Raw genomic sequence first — 17,437 nt, 5'->3', positions numbered from 1 at the left:
AAACCTAAACTTTATTCTGCCCCTACTCAAAATGGAAGTCTTATTTCAAATAGGTGTGGGTGTCTCTCTTATGTTGGGATCCATCCCAGGGGCAGCTTAAAAGGCAAATACTATAAAGGCTTATACAAGGTGCAGGAAGTGTTGGTTTCTGAGAACATCCTAGTTACAGAAGTAACAGCATATGAGAAAGTTTCCTTATGACATTAGGAACAGCACAAACTGGTAGGTTAGATGGGTAACAGTTACCAAGGCCTTAACAATCCCAGTTCCTCTTTCAGGTCTTGAGTCGCTGTATTCCTTTCCTTCCACTGTTTGTGCTTTCATAGACTTCTTTAAGGGATTTAATGTTTTCTTTTTAAGGACCTCTATCATATACATATAGGCTGTTTTAAGGTCTTTATGTGTGCTTTAGCTAGGGTGTAATACTCAGGGCCTGCTGTGATAGGATTGGTGGGTTCTAGTGGAGACCTATCGTCCTGGCTGTAATTGGTTGTGCAGGGGTAGCCTGTAGGTTCCCAGTGTGTGCCTGAGCTGGATGCTTGGATAAAACATTGAGTGACGGGAGGAAAGTTTGGGGGGTCAGGGGTATGTATGCTTCACTGAAGATGGGTACAGAAGCAGCCTAGGGCTGAGACTGAGGGGTTCCACGTGGAGAAGCAGAGGGAGAGGTGAAGATCTGCAGTTAGCCTACCTGCATCCCTGCCCAGTGTGGCCTGTGGGTTCCCAGGGAGTGCCCCCTGGAGTTGGGGGTGGAGGGTAGGACAGGGCAATGGGTGGGGGAAGGGAATTTAGGAGGGGAAGATCTGTGGGATCCACCAGCGTTGACGTGGCTGTGGTGGAAGCCGCTGCAGGTGTTAGCGCAGCGCTCAGGATGAAACTAGGGATCGGGCGGGCGTGGAGCAATGGAGGGAGCATGGAGGTCGCCTCTCCCTCTCCCTGGATAGGTAGGTCACCTATTTGCTTCCCGTCAGAGAGTGCCTAAGAGAGTTGGAGGCTGCTTTCCTGGTTGAAGTTGGATAGAACCTTTAAAAATATATTAATCTGATGTGGAATAAGCACGTGAAAGTGAACCTCCAGCACTGAATGTTGGCTATTTTCTATGAGCCTCAGTTCACCTATGAATGGAGACTCCAGGCTGCATCGTCCCCCACAGGATTGTCAAGAGGGCACGTGAACAAAGCTTTACATTTTGGAGTTTAGAAGGGGGTAACACTCAAACACTATCGATTATTTGAGTCATAGACTTATATTCTGGCTCTCTCCATTTAATACCCCAAATGTCACCTTTTTTTTTTTTTTTTTTTTTTTTTTTAAATAATGAGCTTTAGTTTTTTAGGAATGAAGGAACACGAAGGTGATTCCTGAGGCCGAGTGCCTCTAAGAAACTCGGGAGTTGCGGTCTCCATCCCTCCCTCTCCCCCCCCACCTGTGGTTCCTGACCACTGTCACTCTGCCTGGTCTCTGCAGGCGCATTCCTCTCTGGCTCTGCAGCACCCCGCGGGGGTCTGGGTGGGCGGAGCTGCGGAGGAGGGGCGGTCTAGAGCCGGGGACCCAGGCCTATAACAGTATGCAAGCTCTGGGCATCCAGGGGGTGGGAGGGAAGAAGGGAGGGCGGCGCTCAGTGAAAGGCGCATTGATGCGGCGGGCTGCAGGGCTGGGCCAGACGCTGAGCAGGGTCAGGCTCCTGCCGACCCCTTTACCTCCTGCTCCGTGCTTCGCAGCCACCGCACACCATGCACCCCCAAGGCCGCGTGGCCCCCCCGCGGCTGCTGCTCGGTCTCTTCCTTGTGCTGCTGCTGCTGCTACAGTTGTCCGCACCGTCCAGCGCCTCTGAGAACCCCAAGGTGAAGCAAAAAGCGCTGATCCGGCAGAGGGAGGTGGTAGACCTGGTAAGTCTGAGAGTCGGTCCTGACCTCAGTGCTGGAGGAGAGGACTCAGCCAGGATCGCACCGGGAGGGCATCAGTATAGATGGTGGTGGTGCTGACCGTAGGGGTGAGTGTAGGGCTGCATGTTAAGAAGCTTGAGTGCTTCAGTGTCCTGCCTTGTGTACATGTGTGGGGACGGAACTGACGCACGCCTGCAGCGGAGTCTTGAAACGCCACGGGAGATCATGAGAGGTCACCACATGCTCCGACGTGGGTCAGGTGGAATGCCCAAATCCGTGTAGTCGCCCAGTAATTTCTGGCTCCAGGGGAGGCCACCGTTGGGAGAAGTAGGGAATGCTGTGACTGCAACTGGAGTAGATTGAGTTAGTCAGCTGATTTCAAAAGAAAGCCCGAGGAAGACCCTAGGCCAGCTGGTCTCTTGGCCCTGGGCCAAGGCTGTGCAACGTGTCCTTTGTGAGGACCAGTGGCCTCGGTCTGGCCACGTCTGCCTGGAGGAGAGGCTAACAACCCCCACAAAGCATTTGTTCAGCTAACTTGAAGATTATGAATCACTTTGTGTCATCTCCCTAGGAAATATGAACTGCAATTTACTCCTTAGAGGACCACAGCTTGAGCCAGGAGTGGTCAGAGGCTTTGAAGCTGAAGGGGAAAAATGAAGGCCCCACTAGGAGCCCTTCCAAGGACCCATTTTGCCTGATCTGTTTAAAACAGATGCGTAGTCAGGTCTTAACCTGTGACTGCCAGTCAGGAACACTGTACTCAAGCTAAGGGGAAAGAAAGCGCATCCAGGAAAGCAAATATCCCAAGGGCTTTCTGAGAGGCTAATCTGTGGGAAAGTCTGTTTGCTTAAGACCTTTCCCTCTAAAAGTCAATAAACCTAGTGGAGGGCAGAGAGTTTGTCTATCCCGCACAAGAGCCAGCCATCGATAGATTTGTAGTCTTTGGCACATCATAAACTTCTGTCCTTAAACCAAGCTATATGGTTGTCAGGCACTGCAATACATAAAGGACAGGGGACATTTACTGATTTTATTAATATTATTTTTTTTTTAGATTTGAATTTCTTCCACTGACATTCTAAGTTGAGCTAATAAACCAAGCTCCTTGACAACTAGTTCTAAACTGGATTCAAAGGCACTGGGGGGAAATCCTTGCTGTTTCACGCAGCCGTGGTAGGGTTTTGTTGTTTTATGCTCTGATATATAATTTTCCTCCACAAAAGCATACTGTGTTGAAGCTACAGTTCTATTTTGAGTGCCTAAGTTGTTAAAAAAAAAAAAAAAAGAGCCACATGAATGTGGCTCGTGTGCAGTTTGCGGATTATGAATGTGTAGTTAAGATACATACTAGTCCTTTTCCCATAAAGCTAGCATTTTCCCCCTCCAAGGATTGTACAGTACCGCAACTCTACCCCGACTTGGAAAAGCAATCTGTGCTGCCAGGCTCAGGTGCATCCTGTAGATTGGATTTGGCCTTGGTGACAGAAAAAGTCCACACAGTCATTAGGAAGGTTTCCACAGATTCTATAAAGCGACTTTGTATAGGCGTTTTCAAAGCGTGTCTTTCACGCTCCCACTGAATTCTGCCCCCTGGTGGCCAACACAGGAAATGGGGCGTTGGGTGAGGGAATTTGAGCTTCCATTCACATGTTTTCATTTTGTTGACTTTCACTAATGATTCTAAATACCTATTGGGACTAGCATTTTAAGTTGAGAAAAGACAAACATACTCTATGTAGCATCTTTCCTGAGAGGAATTTAGAAATTATCAAATAATACTAGAGGAATTTACAACAATAAATGAAATGTTAAAGTAAAAAATTTAATTGGAATTCATTGTGTTTTGAAAAGTCTAATGTCACCCCTCTTTCTATGTAAACTAATACAAGGGTAAGTGCAGGAATTGATTAGCAAAGCTCAAAATATTACCACTCTAGCTCAATGGCAGAGCACATGCCTGATATGTGTAAAGTTCTAAGTTCAAGCCCCATTGATGTAATGTGAACATTCGTGCTCTCTCTCTCTCTCTCTCTCTCTCTCTCTCTCTCTCTCTCTCTCTCTCTCTCTCTCTCTGTGTGTGTGTGTGTGTGTGTTGAGGTGTGGTCCCATGTATCCCAGGCTAGCCACAAATTTACTGTTTTGACAGGATTCTAAACTCTGGGTCTCCCTGCCTCTGCTTCCTAAGTGCAGGGATTACAGGCACACGTGTGCTACCAACTGCTAACTTCATGGCAAGAATGCTTATTATCATCTTCATTTTATTCATAAGGAAATGGGCACTGAAATGCTGAGTAAACGACCTGGTCTCACACATCTAAGACGGGATGAGGCTAGTAATTAAAAAAAAAAAAAAAAGGTTCTAGAATCCACGCCTTTAAATTCTACAGCATACAGAAACAAACAACAAAACAGAGAATACTAGCGCTTACAGATGGTTTGCTAGATTATTACACACCTGCTGAGGACAGGTGATCACATGAAACTGGGCCACAGACTTCTCTTAAGGAAGACAGAATGGACTGGAGAAGTTCTACCCACTGCACTTTCCTCTGCATAAAAATGGGAAGAGCAGAGGAGGTGCACATACAACTTAGAGACGCTGCAATACAAGACAGCTACTCACTGCTAACGTTTTATTTCACAATTATTTCCCTAGCAAATAATCTTAAGGAAATCACTCAAAAGGAAAAAAAATCTATATGGCCAAGTATTCTCGTTATATTAATATTTATAACAAAAAGAGAAATAACCAAAAACAAGCATTAAAAATCTTGCATAGTAATGTAAAAGTGTATTTATGGAACCAAGTCCCTTGATAAAATCATGGGCCTGGCAGTGGTGGTGCATGCCTTTAATCCTAGCACTTGAGAGACAGAGCGAGTTCTGGGACAACCAGGGGTACAAGGAGAAACCCTGTTTCTAAAACACAACACAAAACAAAACAACAATAACAACAAACCCTAAAACAAATAAAAAGAAAGGGATTGTAAGAAGCTAACATAGAATGTCAGGGTCTGGAGAAATTTTAAATACCCTTAAAATGAGTTCCCCATAATAATCCATTAGAACATGGACGAGGTAGGTTAGAGGGACTCTTCCAGTTTATTAAAAATAAATGCAGCTGTGCTCATTTGACTCTCACATACTGTTTATGTATTCATGACTGTATTTCTTTATTTACTTATTTTGTACTGGGGATCAGACCTTGAGCGTCCTGCATGCCAGGCAAGAGTTCTACCACTGGACTACCTCCCTGTGCCCTACACGGAGTCTGCATGCTAAGTAATGGTACTTCCCCCCCCCCCCCCCCCCCCCCCGTTCTCCTTTGCACCGTAGTATAATGGAATGTGTCTACAAGGACCAGCAGGAGTTCCGGGTCGTGATGGCAGCCCTGGGGCCAACGGCATTCCTGGCACACCTGGCATCCCAGGTCGGGATGGATTCAAAGGGGAAAAGGGGGAATGCTTAAGGGAAAGCTTTGAGGAGTCCTGGACCCCAAACTATAAGCAGTGTTCGTGGAGTTCACTGAACTATGGCATAGATCTTGGGAAAATTGCGGTAAGTAAAGCCCAAATTATAGTAAAGTTGAAGCAAAATATAAGAGTTTGTATAAGTCATTGCCAAATTTATTTTTTATTTTGTTGTTAAACCAAAGGACCTTAAATTAAAAGATTCAGGATAGGTAATGTGTTGACTTTTTACTTAAAAATTAATAAAAAAAAATGGTAACTTTTCAGCTAATTTTATAAAGGCATTTCTAAGATAGATAATCACTATTTTATAAAGCAAACGCCAAAAGTATAGCTTTTTTTTTTTCCAAAATTAGGCAGGAACCAGCCTTGTAAAGTAACTTTAAATTAATCTAATACATCCTGCTGTAGCTTCAGAGCTAAAAGTGGAAGATGAACCTAAAAATTACCACGTGACTGGGATCCCTGCTACGGGAAGTCCTTTTGTCCTTGGTCGCCAGCTCAGCTTAAACCTGCTTAAGTTAGGGGATCTGAAGTCAATGCTAGTGAGTTAAAATAGTGACGATGGTGATTCTGTAACATTTGTGTAAGGAGAAGCACGCAAAATAGCACGTCGGGAGGGCATCGTGATGAATGATCCAGGGACTAGTTGAGAGATCCAGTGATTAGTGCTTTGTCTCCAAGAGGCCCTGGGTGTAGCTGAGGGGGAGCTATTACTATGTCCTTTTAACAGAATAATAGTACTTACTTTCTCCTCTAGGACCTTATGAGCTGGTCAGATATGGATTTTTGGGTCCAGTGAACTATAGCAGGCTGGAGTTTCATTTTTTTTTGGTTGAACTGGCTTTTAACCCAATCACTAAATACAACTATTTAATGGCCCCCTAACACTTGAACCACCACTGCACTAGTGGCACCACCGCTAACACAGATCACAGGGTGCCCAGCTGGGTAAAACACTTCATTGCTTTTTCCTTGGCAGCATGCACTGAGCCTTCCAGCACTATGAAAGTTAACCAGGAAGGGCGAATCTTCTATGTCCCTGACAGCTTAATTTTCCACGTCCTATGACTTAAGTATGTGGGACCATCAGAAATAGGAGTATTATTCAGCTGTAAAGAAAAAGGAAATTATGAAATTTACAGGTAAATGGGTGGAAGCTGAAAATAATCATTTCAAGTGAGATCCCCCAGACCCAGGAAGACAAAGAACGAAGCGTGTTCTCTCTCATGCGTGGATGCCAGCTTTGAAGCTTTAGATATGCATATTTAAATTAGGCTATAGTCATAGAAGTTCTCAAGTTAGTAAGGGAAGGGGGTACAATGCAGGCAGTGTGGAGCAGGAAAGGGAATCCCAGCACAGGTTAGATGGGAGGGCAAGAGAGGGAACAGTGTCTGAGCACGGATACCTAACACCGAAGACCTTTGAAAAAAACCTACTACTGCAGAAGCATCCTAAACTATGTACATACATATGTGTAAAGGGAGCTAAATGGTGTTCCCCTAGACATCATAGACTACCAAGTAAAAAAGTACCAGATATGGGGTACCTCTTTTTGAGTTATTGATCAGTGGAGTCTCAAAGGCCTCCCCAAATTTCAGACTGTGGTCATTATTATGGGTTAGCCTCCATAACTTGATGGTTGAAGAACTTTTTAATCAAAATGAAAAATGTCTGGCTGTCTTTCTTCCCTGGCAGGAGTGTACATTCACGAAGATGCGCTCCAACAGTGCTCTGCGAGTTCTGTTCAGTGGCTCGCTTCGGCTCAAATGCAGGAATGCATGCTGTCAGCGCTGGTATTTTACGTTTAATGGAGCTGAATGTTCAGGACCTCTTCCCATCGAAGCCATCATCTATCTGGACCAAGGAAGCCCTGAGTTAAATTCAACTATTAATATTCATCGTACTTCCTCTGGTATGTATAATAGTGGTGTTTCAGAGTGGGCCTCAAATCTGCCTAAGAGGTTGTTTGGTTTCCACTGTCATAGTGGGTATCTAGCCTGTTATAAATAAACCTCTAGCTGGTCCATAGTCCTCTAGCTGGTCTCTCCTCCCTGGACTGCAATTCACATAATTTTACAGATCTTTTTTTCAAAGGGTATAGATGCTAGGGTGTCATCTCTGACCAAGGGACTCAGAATCTCTGGTGTAAGGCTCCAGAACCTTTATCTTAAAAACAAAATAAAACAAAGCAAATAACAACAACAACAATAACAACACCGTAGTCGTGACAATATGCCCCAAAACTGAAAATCAATGATAAGTTAGAAATGGCAAGACAGCCAGGAATTCTGTACAGTGGTGGCTTTGGTTCTCAGCCTTGGCAATACAATGGGTTCATCTGAGAAACTTGAAAAAAAGATTCCTGCTCTGGGTACTGCTCCTCCAGGACGATTCAATTAATGGGGGATTTGATCATTACATCGTTTGCATTGCAGTGAGGCTGATGGAAGAGGAAGACCCACACCTGTCTAGAGTCTGTTGGCTTCAGGCTTAAGAAGACTCATTTCTAGGATATAAGGGGTCAAGGCCTTGGGGACACTTAAGTATTGCTGGCATGCATTTTCAGCTAGCATGGTGTAGACTACTAGACAATTTAAGTGGGACTATGGACTCACCACTTACCTCCCACTGTAGAAGAGGTCTGAACTAGTGGGTATGTTGTAGCCAGGAAGGGCAGAATACTTTAGTTCTGTATTCCTGGGCCTCAGTTGAACTGCATTCACTTTAACTAAGGTGGAAACCTGACAGGGCACATAAGTACATCAAAGTCAACCAGGTAGGAAAGCTAAATAGCCACGGCACTACTTTATGTCAAGAGCCATTTTCTTCAAGAATCAGCCACCTCCAGTAAGGAAAGGAATCGCACTAAGCACAGACATCAAAAGTAATGCGACTCTGCCTGTTTCAGTGACCAACCATGAAATCTTTCTTTAGATGTGAGTGAAGAACTTTGGTAAGTTGGAATGCAAGATGTATGTTAGAATCTGAGAGCCCAGAGGGTATGTGTAGGATACAGTATCAAACCAAAACAGCAAAAACAGAACAAGCCAGGCGTGGCTTTAATCCCAGCACTCGGGAGGCAGAGGCAGGCAGATTTCTGAGTTCAAGGCCAGCCTGGTCTATAAAGTGAGTTCCAGGACAGCCAGGGCTATAGAGAGAAACCCTGTCTTGAAACAAACAAACAAACAAACAACCCCCCCAAAACAAACAACAACAACAAAAAAACAGAACAAAATGTCCTCTTTAATATAATCATCCTATTAAAGGGTCAGTAAGGTGGTTTAGCAGCAGGTAGAAGGCACTCTCCCACCCCCTCAGAGTCCAAGGACCTGTGTTTGCTCCCTGGGACCCATATGGTAGAAGGAGAGAACCAACCCCTGTAATCAGCTGTCCTCTAATCTTCACATGTGTACTGTGGCACATGTGTATCCACACCTACATATACACACTGGATAGACGGTAGGTAGGTAGGTGCATGCATACATACATACATAGTAGATGTAATTTTTTTTTTGCCAAAAATAAGAATCTATTTAAAGTGGATTCACAGATTGAAGGGATAGTATAAGATTAAGCTAGAATTTCTTTTTCTCATATAGAAGTCCTATTTTAGATTTGAATTACATCTAGGGATCCATGTTGAAAAGGACTTTCTTTAAAAGGACTTGCATATCTTGATCCAGGCTGTGGTTCAGGTCTCACCCAAAATTGGGAAGTCTTAAAAGTTGGAAGTGTAGGCTTCCCATACGTTTGGGTAAATTGTTCTTTGGTTCTAAGTAACTAGAACACGTTTTGGTAGCAAACACATAAGTGGATGCTCACAGTCAGCTATTGGATGGACCACAGGGTCCCCAATGGAGGAGCTAGAGAAAGTACTCAAGGAGCTAAAGGGATCTGCAACCCTATAGGTGGAGCAACAGTATGAACTAACCAGTACCCCCCTGGAGCTCATGTCTCTAGCTGCATATGAATCAGAAAATGGCCTAGTCGGCCATCAGTGGAAAGAGAGGTCCATTAGTCGTGCAAACTTTATATGCCTCAGTACAGGGGAATGACAGGGCCAAGAAGTGGAAATGGGTGGGTGGGGGAGTGTGGGGTGGTGGACTTTTGGGATAGCATTGGAAATGTAAATGAAATAAATAACCCCCCCCCCCAAAAAAAAAAACACGTTTTGGTTTGAGAACACTGCCCGTAGCATAGCGATCATGGAAATGTCTATGTATCAACTAAAAAAAAGGAGACCTTTATTACAAAATCATCAGGTACTAGAATTTTTAATTAGCTTTGCATTAGACAGAATTATAATCTGATTTCCTATAGTAAATGCAAAATTAGTGATTTTGCTTTTTGTTCTTGAGTTGTGACTGGCTCTGTTTTGCAGTGGAAGGACTCTGTGAAGGGATTGGTGCTGGATTGGTAGATGTGGCCATCTGGGTCGGCACCTGTTCAGATTACCCGAAAGGAGACGCTTCTACTGGATGGAATTCCGTGTCTCGCATCATCATTGAAGAACTACCAAAATAAAGCCTCTGATGGTTTCAGTCCCTGCCTCTTTGACTTTTTAAATCAAGCCTTTGAATGGTTCATTTAAATGACATTTAAGAAATCACTTTAAGTGCTCAGCTGAATGAAAAAGCAAAGTTAAATATGTTTACAGACCAAAGTGTGATCTCACACTTTAAAATCTAGCACTAACTATTTTATTTCAGCCAAAGATGGTTTCAGGATTTTTTTTTCATTATTATTTTTTGAGCCTATATATTGGAATGCCATTACAGTATTTAGTATTTCCTACTATAACATATAAAGGTTATGTCTTTGTAAGGGCTGTATAGAATTATTTTATATCTGTTAAATAAAATGCTTCTAAAACCTAAGTATTTGTTTGTTCATTTGATTGTGTAGCCCTGGCTGTCTTGAAATCTGCACTGTAGACCAGGCTGGCCTCAAATTCCAAGATCTGTCAACCTATGCTTCCCATGTGCTGAGATTGAAGGTGTGCACCACCATGCCTGGCAACTTTATTATTTTTAAATTGAAGATTTTTCCACTGAAGTTGAATTCCTAGTACTTAACATATGCGAAGTTGAACATAAATCTAAATTTTAAGTATTCATTTAGCAATTTATGAAATTTTAGCACATATATATAACATGGTTCTGCATCCTGAGAGATATGAAGACATAAGGATGTTTATATGACAGGAATATAACAGTATTTTAGGAATTTTTGTCTTCTTTTTTTTTTCATTATTGGATATTGTCTTTGTTTATACTTTAAATGTTTTCCCCTTTCCAGGTCTCCCCTTCAGAAACTCCCTATTCCATCTCCCTGCTTCTATGAGGGTGCTCCTCCCACCCACCCACTCGCATCTTCCTGCCCTGGCATTCCCCTACACTGAGGCATCAAGCACCCTCAGGCCCAAGGGCCTCTCCTCCCACTGATGTCCAACAAGGCCATCCTCTGCTACATATGCAGCGAGAGCCCTGGGTCCCTCCATGTTTACTCTTTGGTTGGTGGTCCAGTCCCCAGGGGACTTCAGGGGTCTGGCAGGTTAACATTGTTGTTCCCTCCAGGGGGTGCAAACCCCCTCAGCTACTTCAGTCCATTCTCCTCCAACTCCTCCATCAGAGACCCCATGCTCAGTCCAATGGTTGGCTTTGAGCATCTGCCTCTGTATTTGTCAGGCTCTGGCAGAGTCTCTCAGGAGACTGCTATATCAGGCTCCTGTCAGCAAGCACTTCCCAGCATCCACAATAGTGTCTGAGTTTGGTGACTATCTGGGATGGATCCCCAGGTGGGGCAGTCTCTGGATGGCCTTTCCTTCAGTCTCTGCTCCACACTTTGTCTCCATATTTCCTCCCATGAGTATTTTGTTCCCCCTTCTCAGAAGCACTGAAGCAGCCACACTTCGGTCTTCCTTCTTCTTGGGCTTCATATGGTCTATGAATTGAATCTTGAATATTCCAAACTTTTGGGCTAATGCCATGTGTGTTGTTTTGTGACTGGGTTACTTCACTCAGGATAATATTTTCAAGTTCCATCCATTTGCCTAAGAATTTCATGAAGTCATTGCTTTTAATATTTGAGTAGTATTCCATTGTGTAAATGTACCACATTTTCTGTATCCATTCCTCTGTTGAGGGATATCTGGGTTCTTTCCAGCTTCTGGCTATTATAAGGCTGCTATGAACATAGTGGAACATGTGCCATTATTACATGTTGGAGCATCTTCTGGGTATATGCCCAGGAGAGGTATTGCTGGATCTTTTGGTAATACTATGTCCAATTTTCTGAGGAACGGCCAGACTGATTTCCAGAGTGGTGATACCTAAGCTTGCAATCCCACCAGTAATGGAGGAGTGTTCCTCTTTTTCCACATCCTCACCAGCATCTGCTGTCACCTGAATTTTTGATCTTAGCCATTCTGACTGGTGTGAGGTAGAATCTCAGGGTTGTTTTGATTTGCATTTCCCTGATGACTATGTTGAACATTTCTTTAGGTGTTTCTCAGCCATTTGAGTATCCTATTACAGATGGTTGTGAGCTACCATGTGGTTGCTGGGAATTGAACTCAGGACCTCTGGAAATCGGTGATCTTAACCACTGAACCATCTCTCCTGCCCCTTTTTAGGAATTTTTACCTTAATATATCAAAAAGTAAAAACATATGGTTCTGGCCACAAACTACTTACCATTTCGTAGAAAGAATAAGGCAGGTGATCGCTATTCTCAGTAGTCAACTTGTGGGAATACCTGTGGACTAGATCTTGAGGCTGGAAGACACAAGCTTTTGATCCAGATCTTGAGGCAGGATGACAGATGGCTTTGATCTGAATTTATGCACACCTTGTGTGTGATCTTGAGGCACACCTTTATTCTCCACCATTCCTTCTGCCAGAAGGCTACATAAGGCCAATGGGAGAAGGAAGGGCACTTACTTACCAGCACATATGCTGAAGCCTCCTTCTTCAGGATTCCTGCTTACACAGACAAGCAGCTGAAACACTCATCCTCGTGGGACTGAGCAACTACTAGATTCATGGACTTTCCATTCACAGATGCCCATTGTTGGGTTAGACTGCAGCCTGTAAATCATAAAAATGAGATAGGTAAAGGAGGTAGTAGTATAGTTCAAAATAGAAGTAACCAAACCATTAGGAATGAAGGGATCACTTTTTATTTTAAGTGTATATAGTTCAATGAGGAGTATATAAAGTGTGTAAGTGTTTGACATCAAGCCTGATGAAGTGAGTTCAGTCTCCAGGACCCACAAAATGGAAGGCAAGAACAAACTACTAGAAATTGTCCTCTGATCTCTGCACCCTCACCACTGCACATGTGTGCTCCCACAGAAACACACACAAAGTAAGTAAATATATAAATGTATTTACTTTTTAAATGCTTTATGAATTAAGAGATCTCTAAGTGTGAATTTATGGTGCGTAGCATTCCCTAGAGAGAGATCAGACTAAGTACCCCATAAGAAAGCCATATAGCACACCTAAGAGAAGTTTTAGAAGTTCCTTTTCACTCCCATTTTCCACTGTCAACCCCTAGCTGATATCAGCACTGGGCCAATGCTGACGCAGTCTGACCTGTATCCTTTTGCACCTACAGCAAAAATAAAAATTTTGAAAAGATGAAGTTTAAAGCCAGTGCAAACATGAATACAAAATGTTGCTTACTATGCCAGATACATCTTCTTAACCTTCTTCTTCTTCTTCTTCTTCTTCTTCTTCTTCTTCTTCTTCTTCTTCTTCTTCTTCTTCTTCTTCTTCTTCTTCTTCTTCTTCCTCTCCTTCTCCTTCTCCTTCTCCTTCTCCTTCTCCTTCTCCTTCCTCCTCCTTCTCCTCCTCCTCTTCTTGTTCTTCTTGTTCTTCTTGTTCTTGTTCTTCTTCTTCTTCTTCTTCTTCTTCTTCTTCTTCTTCTTCTTCTTCTTCTTCTTCTTCTCTTTCTCCTTCTCCTTCCCCTTCCCCTTCCCCTTCCCCTTCTTCTTCCTCTTCCTCTTCCTCTTCCTCTTCCTCTTCCTCTTCCTCTTCCTCTTTTTCTTCTTCTTCTTCTTCTTCTTCTTCTTCTTCTTCTTCTTCTTCTTCTTCTTCTTCTTCTTCTTCTTCTTCTTCTTCTTCTTCTTCTTCTTCCTTCTTCTTTCTTGTCTTTCTTTCTTCCTTCTCCAGCAGACCCACTCTTGATGCCTGTTGCCAGCCAGCCTGTAAGCAATTAGGCTGACAGTACTAGTTTGGCACTAAGGTGTCAATCACCAGGTTGCAGGCTGTCTTGAGAATTTTTCCGGAAGGCAAGTTCAGCCTCTCAGCAGGTAGCAGCATCACGGAGAAGAGCAGCAGCAGATGACAGAACAATAAAACCACCTAGGTTGGAAGGCTCCTCCCCAGGTGGTCTCATTCACAGTGGCAGCAAGGTCTGAATCAGCCTGCTCAAGGCTAGGGGAGGCTACAATTTCTCCCTAAATATATAATAAAATTAGCTGGACTGGGGGATAAAATTTATTTATGCTCTATGGTCCTGCCTGGGAATTATGGTGGCTTGGTGGCCATGCCTGGCTTGGGACTGAGATTTTCTATGAACTATTCTTATCCTTCAGGGAAGTATGTGCAGCTTGCTTGTGTTTATTTTGCACAAACATGGCTCTGTGGTGTATTATTAATAAACCATGGCCTCTTGGCACATACCTTTGTCTTATATCAATATAGTTCAGAAATCTCAGTGGTCCATCATTGACTAACCAGCCCTCATAACACATTTTATTCCCAATCAGACCAAAGCCACAATATATATTCAATACATTTCTTCATATTGATGAATTTCTGCCACCTGTGCTTCCTGAAGGCAAGCTTGCAAGCTTGCTGAAGACAGGCTATAGGGAGGTAACTGATCTGCTTGAAATACAAAGCCAAGAGTTGAAAAGCAACAGGATGAAGGATGTCAGTGGGGAAGTCCAGGTACTCTATTCAGTTGCAAATTATCAACTATCAAGCTCAAACTCTGGCCTCCAGGTTCGCTCATCCAAAAACCAGCAGGTGAGGCGTGCATTCTTTCCCGGAAGCTTCTAGGAAACGTTTTTTTTTTTTTTTTTTTTTTTTTTTCTGATAATAGGCTTTGGTCTTGCTAGTGTTTGTTTGTTTGTTTGTTTGTTTGTTTTTGCTTTTTTTTTTCTCTCCTTGTCTTCTTCCATATGTGGCCAGATGAAGCACGGGGCTGTAGAGGCCATTGAGAGATTGGACTTGTTGTATTTGAAAGAAAACTATGCTTTTTACTGAAGATGGCTGGTTTGCTTGTTTTTTAAAGATAGCTTCTGGCTTACTGTAGTGAGCTCTGGTAGGCGCATCATGTGATTCATGTGGCCTGAATCTGTCACCATGATCTCAGTGTCTCTTAGGCTGTGTGTAGGAAGGAGATTGTGAAAGATTTAAGAAACACAACAAGGAAGCCGGGCATGGTGCGCACGCCTTTAATCCCAGCACAGAGGCAGAGGAAGGCGGATTTCTGAGTTCGAGGCCAGCCTGGTCTATAAAGTGAGTTCCAGGACAGCCAGGGGAAAAACCAAAAAAAAAAAAAAAGAAAGAAAGAAAGAAAGAAAGAAAGAAAGAAAGAAAGAAAGAAAGAAAGAAAGAAAGAAAGAAAAAGAAACACAGCATGGAAGTCCAGCGTTACAAACAAGATTCCTGAGCGCAAATTGCTTCAAGACAAACTCCTGTTGTGTTGCTGAATGTAGCCACCAGTGACCACAGGTTACTGGGTTCCTGAAAGGAAAGATGGGGTTGGATGGGAAAGTCACGGAGAAATAATGAGCCAAGTCAAAGTTCTCTGATCAAGGCCCAATGTTTACTTATGAGTCTGAGCTTATAAAAGAGGGGGGAACCCATCTCCCACGTAGTCTTGGTCGCTTTGTTTGTCAGGATCAGTCAGAAAAACAAGCTCAGCTGCTCAGCAGATAGCTTCTTGCAGAAAGCTGCAGGTGTGGCAGACAAAAAGATTTTACTTAGGTTGGAAGACTCCACCCTAGGTGAGCTGGCAACTGTGGCAAACAAGGTCTGAGCCAGCCTGCTCAAGGCTGGGGGTAGGGCACAGCTGAACAGTTGATTGGAAAAGAAAAAAATGAACCTAGCATATTGGCCCACAAAAGATATGCTGACTGAATCCAAGGCTGTAGCACCATAGTCCCAAAGTGAAGGGAAAGTTCTCTTACAGGCTGCAACTTGAAGCAGTAGTACTCACTATCTGGAGTGAACAGCGATACAGTGCTAATGACTGGATGGGGAAAGAAAACAAGCAGAGGTTGTTCAAGGATGTGGATGGATCTCTTTGACTGTGAAAACATTTGTGTCTCTCGCCTATGCCTGCCACTGTGCACCATCTTAAGAATAAGGACAAACATACTATGGTGGGACCAACTCTTTCCCTCAGCTACTAGAGGGATGTTGAAGAAATTATGTTATCACACTAAGGTTCCCAAGTAGATACTCTTCATATGTTGTAACAATATTCAGAGAAGCATAGGCCCACCATGACAGTTGGTTGAAGGGCAGAATTTAGCACCAGCGTTGGAGTCTGTATTACCTAGAAAGTTTTAGCTACAGTAAGTAAATGAAAGGTCAAATTGAGATTTATTTTTAAAATAAATTTATTTTTCACCTAGATAAAAACTCCACAGGTACATGTTGCCAAGGGTAAGAGCTGACCCAGAACCCCATATAATGAGACTTAGAATGTGGTTTTATTACATTTTACATATTATTTACATTTATTACATTAATTTGTTACATTCTTTTTGTTTGTTTGTTTGTTTTTTTCAAGACAGGGTTTCTCTTTTAGCCCTGGCTGTCCTGGAACTCACTCTGTAGACCAGGTTGGCCTTGAACTCAGAGATCCGCCTGCCTCTGCCTCCCGAGTGCTGGATTAAAGGTGTGCACCACCATGCTCCGCTAATTTGTTACATTCTTGAGCCTGACTCCATTTTGGACACTTACTTTGTCCAATCAGGAGTCTAAATTGGCTTTCATGAGGACTGAGTTACATGAATCTTCATGAATGAAGCAAGGAGAGAATCTATGCCAAGATACTAAGAAAATTATTTTCAGCTACTCTGAATTGCTGTGTTGGCTTCACGCCATTTATGACTATAAACAAAGATGTATATCTAGATTGGTGCTGCCCATCAGGACCCAGCTCCAGTGCAGGTGAGGCTGGTTCCCCTAACTCTCAAGGCTGAGTGGAGGGAGTAGGTAGGTTTCTGTAAGAAATTCTGGCCTCTTCTTCAAGAAGGAAGGGAAATGGAAGCTAACAATAGGTATGCATTTATTAGAGATACATCCAGAGTCTGCTTTTTGTTTAATTCTTCAGGAATGCAAGACTTTAAGTAACCTCAAAACCTTGCACAGTTTCTACCTTACCTAGCACGTTTTCAGAAAGCAGCACAAAGGTTAAGCAAACCATTTTACATCCATGTCATTTTGTAAGTGCTTGACTTTGCTGCCAAAGTGAATACATGTTGTTATCTACAGAATTTTATTTTCTATTGAAAATAGTGCCTGTATCCCAAGGAAAATTAGCTCTGATTATTCCTGAACTCAAACACACTCTTTAGTTGGTTTCTTTTTTGATACAGTGAAAATAAAACAAACAAACAAACAATAACAACACACATGCATATCTTAAAATAAAACAACAATACCACCACTACCACCACCACCACCACCACCACCACACACACACACACACACACACACACACACACACACATCCCTTAAGGTAAAAAACTTAAATAACTGGGTCATAAAAGCATATATACTCAAGTAGAATAGCCTCTCCCAAGGCATGCCAGCCATCAGTGGATCCTGTTCTCTGGTTCACACATCTGCTTGTGGGTTGGCTGGCCCTTTATCTTCAAAGGTGCCCCCATCCTGCTCTGGCTTTCCTTTTGCCAACCTCCCCAACTTGCACCTTCTCTTAATCTCAGTTACTTTTCAAGCTCCAGTTCTTTACTTCTATCTGCCAACTCCAAGAAAGAGGAATGATGCTCCTTCAGAGCTTGCCCTCTAACTTCAGGTTCTGTAATTC

The 17,437-nt window shown here is 43.1% G+C and overlaps 1 protein-coding gene across 1 annotated transcript; it reads left to right on the top strand.

Moving 5' to 3' along the window:
* Nucleotides 1-1,652: 1,652 nt before the first annotated feature.
* Cthrc1 (collagen triple helix repeat containing 1) lies at nucleotides 1,653-10,213 on the top strand. The gene is made up of 4 exons (XM_021184088.3): nucleotides 1,653-1,889; nucleotides 5,223-5,444; nucleotides 7,055-7,271; nucleotides 9,741-10,213. The coding sequence occupies exons 1-4, from the start codon at nucleotides 1,734-1,736 to the stop codon at nucleotides 9,881-9,883; spliced, it is 738 nt and encodes a 245-aa protein (XP_021039747.1). The 5' UTR covers nucleotides 1,653-1,733; the 3' UTR covers nucleotides 9,884-10,213.
* The last annotated feature ends 7,224 nt before the right edge of the window (nucleotides 10,214-17,437 follow it).

This window comes from Mus caroli, unplaced genomic scaffold (genome assembly GCF_978045245.1).
Source record: "Mus caroli unplaced genomic scaffold, Mus_caroli_1 scaffold_16, whole genome shotgun sequence".
In the NCBI taxonomy this organism is placed as follows: domain Eukaryota; kingdom Metazoa; phylum Chordata; class Mammalia; order Rodentia; family Muridae; genus Mus; species Mus caroli.
The sequence above is the reverse complement of the archived record's forward strand: the minus strand, read 5'-3'. Positions and strand labels throughout refer to the sequence as shown.

What these genes read in the sequence shown, in the direction of transcription:
- Cthrc1 (XM_021184088.3), top strand. Translation starts at nt 1,734, where the DNA reads ATGCACCCCCAAGGCCGCGTGGCCCCCCCGCGGCTGCTGCTCGGTCTC. An exon ending in AGAGGGAGGTGGTAGACCTG is followed by an intron (nt 1,890 to 5,222) that starts GTAAGTCTGAGA and finishes TTTGCACCGTAG; the next exon opens with TATAATGGAATGTGTCTACA. An exon ending in TATTCATCGTACTTCCTCTG is followed by an intron (nt 7,272 to 9,740) that starts GTATGTATAATA and finishes TCTGTTTTGCAG; the next exon opens with TGGAAGGACTCTGTGAAGGG.